This window comes from Cherax quadricarinatus, chromosome 1 (assembly GCF_038502225.1).
Source record: "Cherax quadricarinatus isolate ZL_2023a chromosome 1, ASM3850222v1, whole genome shotgun sequence".
NCBI classification, from domain to species: domain Eukaryota; kingdom Metazoa; phylum Arthropoda; class Malacostraca; order Decapoda; family Parastacidae; genus Cherax; species Cherax quadricarinatus.
The window spans coordinates 46,691,243-46,703,672 of NC_091292.1; the positions used below are offsets into that span (position 1 = coordinate 46,691,243).

Genomic DNA, 12,430 nt, shown 5'->3' on the forward strand with positions numbered 1-12,430 from the left:
AAACTTTTCTTTAAGATTTCTTTGAAGGGACTTTCTGATTTCTTCAAATGTGTATTTAGAGTAGCTTCTAGTAAGAATGGAGAGGATGTTGCACCAAATAATACTGACTTGAATCGATAAGTTTTCACAGGACTTTGAGGATCATGTGGATTTTCAGGCCACAAGAATCGAGTATAATCTCTATCTATTTCTTGTAGTCCTACTCTTAAGAAAGCTTTGGAAACATCAGCCGTGTAGGCATTTGGGTTTGTGCGAAATTTCATAAGCACGTCTCCAAGTTTCTCAGTTAGTGAGGGTCCGGTCATCAGACAGTCATTAAGACTTGCTACATCTTTATTTGCACGTGCGCTGCAATTGTATACAACACGTAGTGGAGTGGTTTCAGAATCTTTTCTGACTCCATGGTGCGGGAGATAATGAGCTACTGTCTTCAACTTATCTTCGACTACTTCCTCAATGAATTTATTGTCCAACTGTTCTTGTATGATATTATCATAGACAGTCAGTAGCTCTGGATTCTTCCGGAACTCATGTATTTGTGCTTTCATTTGTCCGAAAGCCATGCGATAATTGCTAGGCAGATGTGGTGGATTTAATTTCCATGGTAACCTAACCCAGTACTGTCCATCTTTATATTTGACAGTGTCCAAATATTGGTTATAAGTCTGAGACTCTTGTGGGCTTGGTTTATTTACATCAATACCTATCGCATCTAAATCCTACAACTTATCAACTGGTTCATTCATTTTTTCCAGTAATGATAATTTTTGCTGTGGTACATGATCAGCGGTTATTCTTGTAACCAGTACATTTTCCACTGAATCAATATCAGCTTCTTTCCCACTTTGATAGGGAATGGGACCACATATCATGTGGCCTCCTGTTTTCAGCAAGTGAACATCATGTTTACTTACTATATTTTGCACAAAACAGTGATAATAATCACTTCCAATGATTAAATCAATTGGACTAATTGTGTCCGTCTGTATGTCAGGACAGGCTAACTTGACCTTAGCTGCTTTCAGTGCTGCAACTGTTTCTTTTAATCCCTAGATCTGCACAGACTTAGGCAAATCATCTACTACCACAGCTTCTACTGTCTTTTTCCTGTTTCCTAGACCAACAGTGATTCTGGCTACGTCATATGTCTGTTTACCAGAATTGTGGAAAAAACCAGCTATATCTAACTGTATTTTGGCATAGGGTTGTTTCTGCAACACTCTTCCTCTTATGAAGGACCTTTGTGAGCCTTGATCAAATAATGTTAGCACATTGGTTTTATGTAATTTATTAGATAACTCAACTCGAGCTATCGGGAGAGCAGTTGCTTTAAACTTATCTCTCACATTTAATGCTGTTGCTTGTTGACTTCCTGATTCTGTGGAAGTCTTCTGTTGTTCAGCAAAAGTATTTGGGCATAATGCTGTATGATGCATACCCTTGCATATAAAACACTTCTTCAGTGAGCATTTACCTCCCTTGCGTTCTCCTAAACACTTGGTGCACCTTTCAGCTGATGAGCACAGCGTTTACGTGCCTCCATTGTTGTGTATTGACTACAATACTGTGCCCAATGTGTTCCGTCACATAAGAACATAAGAACATAAGAAAGGAGGAACACTGCAGCAGGCCTGTTGGCCCATACTAGGCAGGTCCTTTACAATTCATCCCACTAACAAACATTTGACCTACCCAATTTTCAATGCTACCCAAGAAATAAGCTCTGATGTGCAAGTCCCACTCAAATCCAACCCATCCCACTCATGTATTTATCCAACCTAAATTTGAAACTACCCAAGGTCCTAGCCTCAATAACCCAACTAGGTAGACTGTTCCACTCATCTACTACCCTATTTCCAAACCAATACTTTCCTATGTCCTTTCTAAATCTAAACTTATCTAATTTAAATCCATTACTGCGGGTTCTCTCTTGGAGAGATATTCTCAAGACCTTGTTAATATCCCCTTTATTAATACCTATCTTCCACTTATACACTTCGATCAGGTCTCCCCTCATTCTTCGTCTAACAAGTGAATGTAACTTAAGAGTCTTCAATCTTTCTTCATAAGGAAGATTTCTAATGCTATGTATTAATTTAGTCATCCTACGCTGAATGTTTTCTAAAGAATTTATGTCCATTCTGTAATATGGAGACCAGAATTGAACTGCATAATCTAGGTGAGGCCTTACTAATGATGTATAAAGCTGCAGTATGACCTCTGGACTTCTGTTGCTTACACTTCTTGATATAAATCCCAGTAATCTATTTGCCTTATTACGTACGCTTAGGCATTGCTGTCTTGGTTTAAGGTTGCTGCTTACCATAACCCCCAAGTCCTTTTCGCAATCTGTATGGCTAAGTTCTACATTATTTAACTTATAAGTGCTAGGGTTATGGACACTCCCGAGCTTCAGAACCTTGCATTTATCTACATTGAACTGCATCTGCCACTTTTCTGACCAAGAGTAGAGTTTGTCTAAATCCTCCTGAAGTTCCCTAACATCTACTTTTGAATCAATTATCCTACCTATCTTCGTGTCATCGGCGAATTTGCTCATATCACTAGTAATTCCTTCATCAAGATCATTGATATAAATTATAAACAACAACGGGCCCAAGACTGATCCCTGTGGAACGCCACTTGTTACTGATCCCCACTCGGATTTAACCCCATTTATGGACACTCTCTGCTTCCTGTCTGTGAGCCATGATTCGATCCACGAGAGCACTCTTCCCCCAATGCCATGGGCTGCTACTTTCTTCAACAGTCTTTGGTGCGGAACTCTATCAAATGCCTTACTAAAATCTAAGTAAATAATATCAAATTCTTTATCGTGGTCAACAGCCTCAAAAGCTTTACTGAAAAAAGTTAATAAATTAGTTAGACAAGACCGGCCTCTTGTGAATCCATGCTGAGTATCATTAATCAAGCTATGCTTATCGAGATGGCAAGTACAAATTTTGGAGTGCGTTTATGTGTGACAGTCTGTTTACTGTTTGTTCTATTCACAGCTTGATAAATGCCTATATGGGATTTCCCATTCTGTGGTTTAGTGGGAGTTATACTCTTTTTATACTGAGTTGAAGGTTTGTTATCCACAGGATTTGTGGATGTTTCATCTTGTCTCATTGCTTGCATGTAAGAAATTATTGCTGGAAAACTATTGCTAATTTCTTCACAAGTGAAATAGCGTTCATTGAACATAATATTTAATCGTTCAATAGTTTGAGGTGGCAATGCCACTGATTGCGAAAAAGATTTAGGAGTTCTGGTTAGCAGTAATCTGAAACCAAGACAACAGTGCATAAGTGTTCGCAATAAAGCTAATAGAATCCTTGGCTTCATATCAAGAAGCATAAATAATAGGAGTCCTCAGGTTGTTCTTCAACTCTATACATCCTTGGTTAGGCCTCATTTAGATTATGCTGCACAGTTTTGGTCACCTTATTACAGAATGGATATAAATTCTCTGGAAAATGTACAAAGGAGGATGACAAAGTTGATCCCATGTATCAGAAACCTTCCCTATGAGGATAGACTAAGGGCCCTGAAACTGCACTCTCTAGAAAGACGTAGAATTAGGGGGGATATGATTGAGGTGTATAAATGGAAGACAGGAATAAATAAAGGGGATGTAAATAGTGTGCTGAAAATATCTAGCCTAGACAGGACTCGCAGCAATGGTTTTAAGTTGGAAAAATTCAGATTCAGGAAGGATATAGGAAAGTACTGGTTTGGTAATAGAGTTGTGGATGAGTGGAACAAACTCCCAAGTACCGTTATAGAGGCCAGAACGTTGTGTAGCTTTAAAAATAGGTTGGGTAAATACATGAGTAGATGTGGGTGGGTGTGAGTTAGACCTGATAGCTTGTGCTACCAGGTCGGTTGCCGTGTTCCTCCCTTAAGTCAGTGTGACCTGACCTGACCTGACTAGGTTGGGTGCATTGGCTTAAGCCGGTAGGAGACTTGGACCTGCCTCGCATGGGCCAGTAGGCCTTCTGCAGTGTTCCTTCGTTCTTATGTTCTTATGTTCTTATAAACCAATCGCATTGCTGTAGGTCATATTTAGCACCTAGAGATCTGAGGCTAGTGTCTAATGTGATCCTAAATTACTGTAAGTCTGAAAAATGTTTGGGTGGCTTCTAGCTTGATATTAAGACTGCACGTGTAACCCTGGCTTTGTCAGCATCAAATTAATTGTCTGCTAAGATACTTAGGCTAGGTGATTTACTTAATCAGTTCGTAGGGTTCTCCCTTCACAAGACATTTAAGATAATTGAACTTAGCAGTTCGTGAATTTACTATGGATTGAAAACCACTAATAAATTCGTCGTAATTATGACCTTGTAAAATAGGCATTGACAATGTAAGCAAGCTTGGTAATGGAATACCTGGTGTAACAGTTGTTGTGACAAGTGTAACAGGTATCTGACCACTAGTTACAACAGGTCTCTGTGATAGAGTTTTTCAGCAGGTAGCCTGTGCTCCTGTCCACCTTAATTGTTGATCACTAAAAGTACCCAAAACGTTTTTAATGTCATCCTCAGATGGATTTGATTCTGGGAATTCACTTTCATATTTTGCATAATCTGAATTGATTTCCAGACGCTGTGTAAGTAATTCCAGTTTTGTCTCAAGATCATCAGAATCTAGGTTAGTATCTTGAGTTAACCCTGTACAGACTGAAATTATTTTGTGTAATTTTATTCTGTAAAGAGGTAAACTGAGTATTCAAACAAGCCATTTTACTTGAAAACTGATGATTCTAGCACCACACTTACAGTGTTTACACACTACACTGCTATAACAGCTGAGTTTTTGTTATTCTTAAGTCAACAATAATCGAGTCAGACATTACTGACCTTGAAGGGTACATATGGCTGGATGATGGCAGCTGTGTGATGCGGTCTCAACTTGGAACGCTGCTGAGTCATCATAAGTAATGCACTTCATTCACTATACATCTATATAAATGTTACTGTATAACTGTATATCTCATGTATATTTCTTACACACATATAAATGTCACTTTTAATAGATGAAAGCTTACACTTAATATAACTTTCTTTATTATATAACAGTTAAATCTATAAGAGACAAACATAAACACAAACTCGTCTCTTAATTTCCATCTATAAATATTATAAACACTACATGTATATACACTCGGACAAACTGAATGCCATCTGGGTTGATGCTGTTCTCAGCGATTCCTGAGCATGATCGCCAGTGGGTGACAGGTGCCATTCCCCGTTTTCTGTTGGGTGATTGGGTGAGCCAGATAGCCCTTGTTTTCTTTGGGTGACAGGTGATAGCTGGGTGAGAGCCTCCCCTTTTCTATAGCTAGTGACATCTGCCCATTCTCTGTGATTGAGTCTGAAGAGACTCATTTATTCTGATTTATATTGAAAAACACTAGTTTTACAGTTTTTTTGAAGGACCTTGGCTCATAATTTATTTGTACACTAGTACAAGGTTTGGACTACCATGTGGCCACATATCCGGTTCGAACGACCAACTCTGTTCTATAGTTTATCTAACCAAAACTATGTAGAGTTAACTTGTAGAGTTAACAAAGGTACACTTAGCTTTGTTGCGGTCTCTGCCTACCGCAGCCTCTCCCAGTAAGCACCTTCGATGGAAGACAGAGCTCTACTACCATGCTGGGCTGTGATAAAGATTATTGGTAAGTATAAGTACCCCTAAGGAGTGTTGTGTCAGTATTTTCATAACTGAATACTGACGGGAATCTATACTCAAGTGTGTTGAGCTAAAAAAAAGTCCGCCCATAATTGGGTTTATGGTAAGTTGCTAGATGGTATCTTGGTTCTCATCTGCTCAGTTAATTGAACTACAATACATCATAGTAGACTTACTTGGGTATATTTATCAGACCCTTATTAATAACCCGAGTGTTGGTGTCTTGATTGAAGCAGACATATTCTTTGAAGAATGTCACACTACACACTGTCAGGATTGCAACACTCGTTGTTATACACTGTTCATCAAGTATTGTGTATCATTCACAGTCATATTACTAAAGAAGCTGATCACACTTCTCTGTATCTCTTTGAGATACTTTTAGTTACAAAAACACGTGGATTAGTGTTCTTTGTTCATTATCCCGGCGTTAATGTTTCCTCTGGCAGGGTTAAAAGTAATCTGAGCTATAACATCCCTTGCCACACTTCACTTGCCCTAAGCTACAGAGGAAAAGCTGACATAGCATATTTCCCCTACTTGCCAAACTTCCACCAGGAAACAGAGCAGAATGATTGATTTCTTGCTATATTTCAAACACTGATAGTTCATTATGTCCCACATGTGAATAAAGTGAGGTAGTAGTTTCCCTGTACCTTTCCTGTTATGGTACAAAGATTAATCACTCTTGTTATAACTCACATTGGTTGCAACACTGTTGTATGTGTAGCTTGTCGACTCTTTCCAATTATTTTACTAAGTTCGTCTGAGAGGAGTGTGTTGGTTGAGTCCGCAAACAGTTTTCTTAGAATTTTTGCCTAATTTAAGTTATTCTTTCCCATACAGCAAGAGTGGATTGAAATCATTTTAAACATTTAGGAGGTCCTGAGGCGCGGAGAGTTTTCCTTATTTGTCTAACTAATAATTTAAATTCTCTCAAATTAAGGTCATCATGTTTAAACACTCCTGCTGAACTCTGTCTCAGTTACTGCTGTCAAAACACTGTAGCACGCCGGCATTTCAGACTTCTCTTAGTTCGACGTCTTCATACTCATTGTTGGAATAGCCAAATATAATTTGATAGCTAGTTATCTTGCAGAATCCTCAGCCATCGCAGGCTAGCATAAAAAAAAATTAGATTTAACCCTCTCATAAATAGACACATGCATATGTTTTTCATTCGTCTCCATACAGCCTATTTTCTTCAAATAATATGTTCTAGAGAAGCAGACCACTTTTACTGTGAATATCTTTTCGGTCTTCATATTTACTAAGAGCAAATGTGGATTCGATAAAATAATTAAACGACGCTTTTATTACACGATTAATCAAAATTTTTATCACCATAATACTTCAGTATTCCTCTCTCTATAAATCCGTTCGTTTCCCACCCAGGCTTGTCACCACCGTCTCTCACCTTCTGGAGTTAGATACAGAGTCTCACCTTCTCGGGTTCATCAGCGAGGTCGAAGTCGAGGTGGACGAGGCCAGCAGTGTTGTCAACTGTCTTCCACTGAGCGATACGTGTGCGCGAAGGAGTTTCGATCCATACCAACGGATACTGTTAGAAAGGTGACCAGATTAGTTATATAAACTGAATGATGGATCATTATGTATTAAAGTGTAACTTCATATATAGCGTGGTCCATGCAGTGTCGTTATTCATTCAATATCACTCATTCGTGGTTACAATGTAAGTGTATATATATGTGTGGTTGTATATATATATATATATATATATATATATATAAATATATATATATATATATATATATATATATATATATATATATATATATATATAAATATATGCATATTCATATACATATATATGCAAAACAACCACTGTGAAAGAATAGAGAAATTCCAAGCGCTTTCGTGACTACTCACATTATCAAGGAACAATGAAAGTAAAGCATCAAAGGAAGGTATATAAAGGGGTAACCCACACCTTACTATCAGATCCCACAACAACGAAACGCGAGACAGCAAGCTCGCCGGCCGAACTAGACAGGTCCTTCACACAACCCACCAACAAACTATTCTACCCAAGAAATAAGAAATTTAAAAATTTATTATTTGTCCAATGTATTATTAAATTCTTCCCAAATTCTTATAATTATAAATGGATCTAATTTATATAAACCAAAGGAAATATTCATATTATTGTCAAAACGGCTTTTTATGAAACAAGATTCAATTATATTCCTGTCGACCATGGACTTGCTTGATAGTACTTTCTCAACTTTTTGAAAATCAATTAGATGGTTAAAATCTCTTACATAAATAAACAGAAATCTTGTCCAGTTCTAATGCTATATTTATGTTGTTTTAATCTTAGTTCGAGATTTTTACCAGTTTGACCGTAATAAACTTTATCGCAAATTTTACAAGGAATCTTATAGACACATCCATCAGCATTTTGGGGGGAATTCTTTATCAAAAGTTTTTTTACTGTATCAAGATTTTTGAATACAACTTTAATATTAAAAGTCTTAAGAAGAGAGGGCATATCAACCAAGTTTTCATGGTAAGGGAGAACCAACATATTTTTAGTTGAATAAGGCTGGTTGTCCTTTTTGGATTGTAAAAAGTATTTGTAGCAACTTTAAAAGATTTATCAATTACATTTCTCGGGTATTTCAAATCATTACCTATTTCATAAATTTTGGATATTTCCTCATCTATGAACTCTGAACTACAAATTCGTAAAGCTCTCACAGCGATTGTTTTGCATATTCTGAAATCACCTGTTTACTGTGATCTTATTGCATATATATATATATATATATATATATATATATATATATATATATATATATATATATATATATATATATATATATATATATATATATATATATATATATATATATATATATATATATATATATATATATATATATATATATATATATATATATATATATATATATATATATATATATATATATATATATATATATATATATATATATATATATATATATATATATATATATATGTCGTGCCGAATAGGCAGAACTTGCGATCTTGGCTTAAATAGCAACGCTCATCTTGCCATATAGGACAAGTGAAAATTTGTGTATGCAATAATCTCGCCAAAATCATTCTGAACCTAACGAAAAAAATATATTTCACTCTATTTGTATAGTATTAAATTATTGTAAACAAATCTAAAATATATTTAGTTGGGTTAGGCTAAAATAAATTGTTCTTGTTATAATAAGGTTAGGAAAGTTTTCTAAGTTCCTTTTGGTGCAAAATTATAAATTTTTACATCAACATTAATGAAAAAAATATATCTTTACACGTATAAGAGAAAATTTTAGAAAGGACTTAATTTTAAATGAGTTCTTGCAAATTTTCCAGTTTTACATATTCGGCACGACACATATATATATATATATATATGTATATATATATATATATATATATATATATATATATATATATATATATATATATATATATATATATATATATATATATATATATATATATATATATATATATATATATATATATATATATATATATATATATATATATATATATATATATATATATATATATATATATATATATATATATTTAAAATTAAGTCCTTTCCAAAATTTTCTCTTATACGTTTAAAGATATATTTTTTCATTAATGTTAATGCAAAAAAATTTAATTTTGCACCAAAAGAAACTTAAAAAACTTACCTAACCTTATTATAACAAGAGCAATTTATTTTAGCCTAACCCAACTAAATATATTTTAGATTTGTTTACAGTTATTTAATGCTAAACAAACAGAATGAAATATATTTTTTTCGTTAGGTTCAGAATGACATTGGCGAAATTATTGTATACACAAATTTTCGCTTGTCTTATATGGCAAGATGAGCGTTGCTATTTAAGCCAAGATCGCAAGTTCTGCCTATTATATATATATATATATATATATATATATATATATATATATATATATATATATATATATATATATATATATATATGTGTGTGTGTATATACATATATATATATATATATATATATATATATATATATATATATATATATATATATATATATATATATATATATATATATATATATATATATATATATATATATATATATATGTGTGTGTGTATATATATATATACATATATATATATATATATATATATATATATATATATATATATATATATATATATATATATATATATATATATATATATATATATATGTCGTGCCGAATATGTAAAACTGGTCAATTAGCAAGAACTCATTTAAAATTAAGCCCTTTATGAAATTTTCTCTTATACGTTTAAAGATATATTTTTTTCATTAATGTTAATGCAAAAATTTTTAATTTTGCACCAAAAGAATCTTAGAAAACTTACCTAACCTTATTATAACAAGAACAATTTATTTTAGCCTAACCAAACTAAATACATTTTAAATACGTTTACAATAATTTACTACTAAACGAACATAATCAAATATATTTTTTTCGTTAGGTTCAGGATGATTTTGGCGAAATTATTGCATACACAAATTTTTACTTGTCCTATATGGCAAGATGAGCGTTGCTATTTAAGCCAAGATCGCAAGTTCTGCCTATTCGGCACGACATATATATATATATATATATATATATATATATATATATATATATATATATATATATATATATATATATATACATATATATATATATATATATATATATATATATATATATATATATATATATATACATATATATATATATATATATATATATATATATATATATATATATATATATATATATATATATATATATATATATATATATATATATATATATAATATATATATGTCGTACCGAATAGGCAGAACTTGCGATCTTGGCTTAAATAGCAACGCTCATCTTGCCATATAGGACAAGTGAAAATTTGTGTATGCAATAATTTCGCCAAAATCATTCTTAACCTAACGAAAAAAATATATTTCATTGTGTTTGTCACTACCACTACTACTACTACTACTACTACCACTAGTGAACATCGAAATGGTACCTCACTAGTATTCACCTCACTCTGAGCCTTTATATACCCTCTGTGTCCATGTATTGTTTGTAATGGCTTGATAAAGCTCCTGGAGAGCGAAACGTTGCCACAATAGGTGTCACATTGGTTGCACTTGTGTCCTTTTACTTTACATATTGTCGGTAATTCTACCAACTTTATTACAAAATATATTTAGTTGGGTTAGGCTAAAATAAATTGCTCTTGTTATAATAAGGTTATGTAAGTTTTCTAAGATTCTTTTGGTGCAAAATTAAATTTTTTTACATCAACATAAATGAAAAAAATATATCTTTAAACGTATAAGAGAAAATTTCAGAAAGGACTTAATTTTAAATGAATTCTTGCTAATTGACCAGTTTTACATATTCGGCACGACACACACACACACACACACACACACACACACACACACACACACACACACACACACACACACACATATATATATATATATATATATATATATATATATATATATATATATATATATATATATATATATATATATATATATATATATATATATATATATATATATATATATATATATATATATATATATATATATGCTTAACGATTCGCAAACAGGCGAAATTATTTACAAACATTGTCTCTACGTCCTCAGCGGGACTCGAACCTGCTAACTCTGTATCAGAGTTCCTTATCTTAAGAACTTGTTAATTACGATTTACCATTGCCTTTTATCATTAAGCTTATTAAACTTTGCATTGTTGATGCAAAATTTGCATTAAATGATAAATTTTACACTCAGAAGTTTGGTATGGCAATGGGAAACCCTCTCTCACCTGTTTTTAGTAACCTATACATGGAACTTTTTGAAACAAGGTTGCTTAACACAATTCTCCCTAATAGAGCTAAATGGTTCAGATATGTTGAAGATATTTTGTGTCTTACGCCCAAGAATGAAGATATACACTATTTCCTTGTTAAATTAAATAGCTTAGCCCATTCTGTAAATTTTACTGTTGAGTTTGTGGAAAATAACTCATTGCATTTTATAGATGTTTTAATTATTAAAGGTAATAATGAATTCAAATGTATAATTTACAGAAAACCTACAAATAACTGTTCATATGTACACTATTAAACTGTGTGTTTTCTCATCAATGTTTTTCAGAGTTTCGCGAATTTGTATTCCGGAGTTCATAGATGAAGAAAAATCCAAAATTTATGAAGTAGTTAATGATCTGAAATACCCATGAAACGTAATTGACAAATCTTTTAAAATTGCTAAAAATACTTATTAGAATCCAAAAAGGGGCAACCAACCTTATTCAATTAGAAATAAGTTGGTTCTCCCTTACCATGAAAACTTGGTTGATATGCCTTCTCTTCCTACGATTTTTAATATCAAAGTTGTATTTAAAAATCTTGATACAGCAAAAAAACTTTTGATAAAGAATTCCCCCCATAATGCTGAAGGATGTGTCTATAAGATTCCTTGTAAAATTTGCGGTAAGCTTTATTACGTTCAAACTGGAAAAAGATTCTAATGCTCTATTTATTCATGTGGGAGATTTTAACCATCCAATTGATTTTCAAAAAGTTGAGAAAGTTGTATCAAACAAGTCCATGGTTGACAGGAATATAATTGAATCTTGTTTCATAAAAAGCAGTTTTGAAAATAATATGAATATT

General features: G+C 32.6%; 1 protein-coding gene across 1 annotated transcript in view; it reads right to left on the reverse strand.

Annotated features, from left to right (window-relative positions):
- Window positions 1-12,430, reverse strand: part of LOC128685334 (pregnancy zone protein) — a 446,170-nt gene that overhangs the window by 219,511 nt on the left and 214,229 nt on the right. The window contains 1 exon segment of the mRNA XM_070082123.1: window positions 7,148-7,264. Within this exon segment, the coding sequence (XP_069938224.1) occupies window positions 7,148-7,264 (117 nt within the window).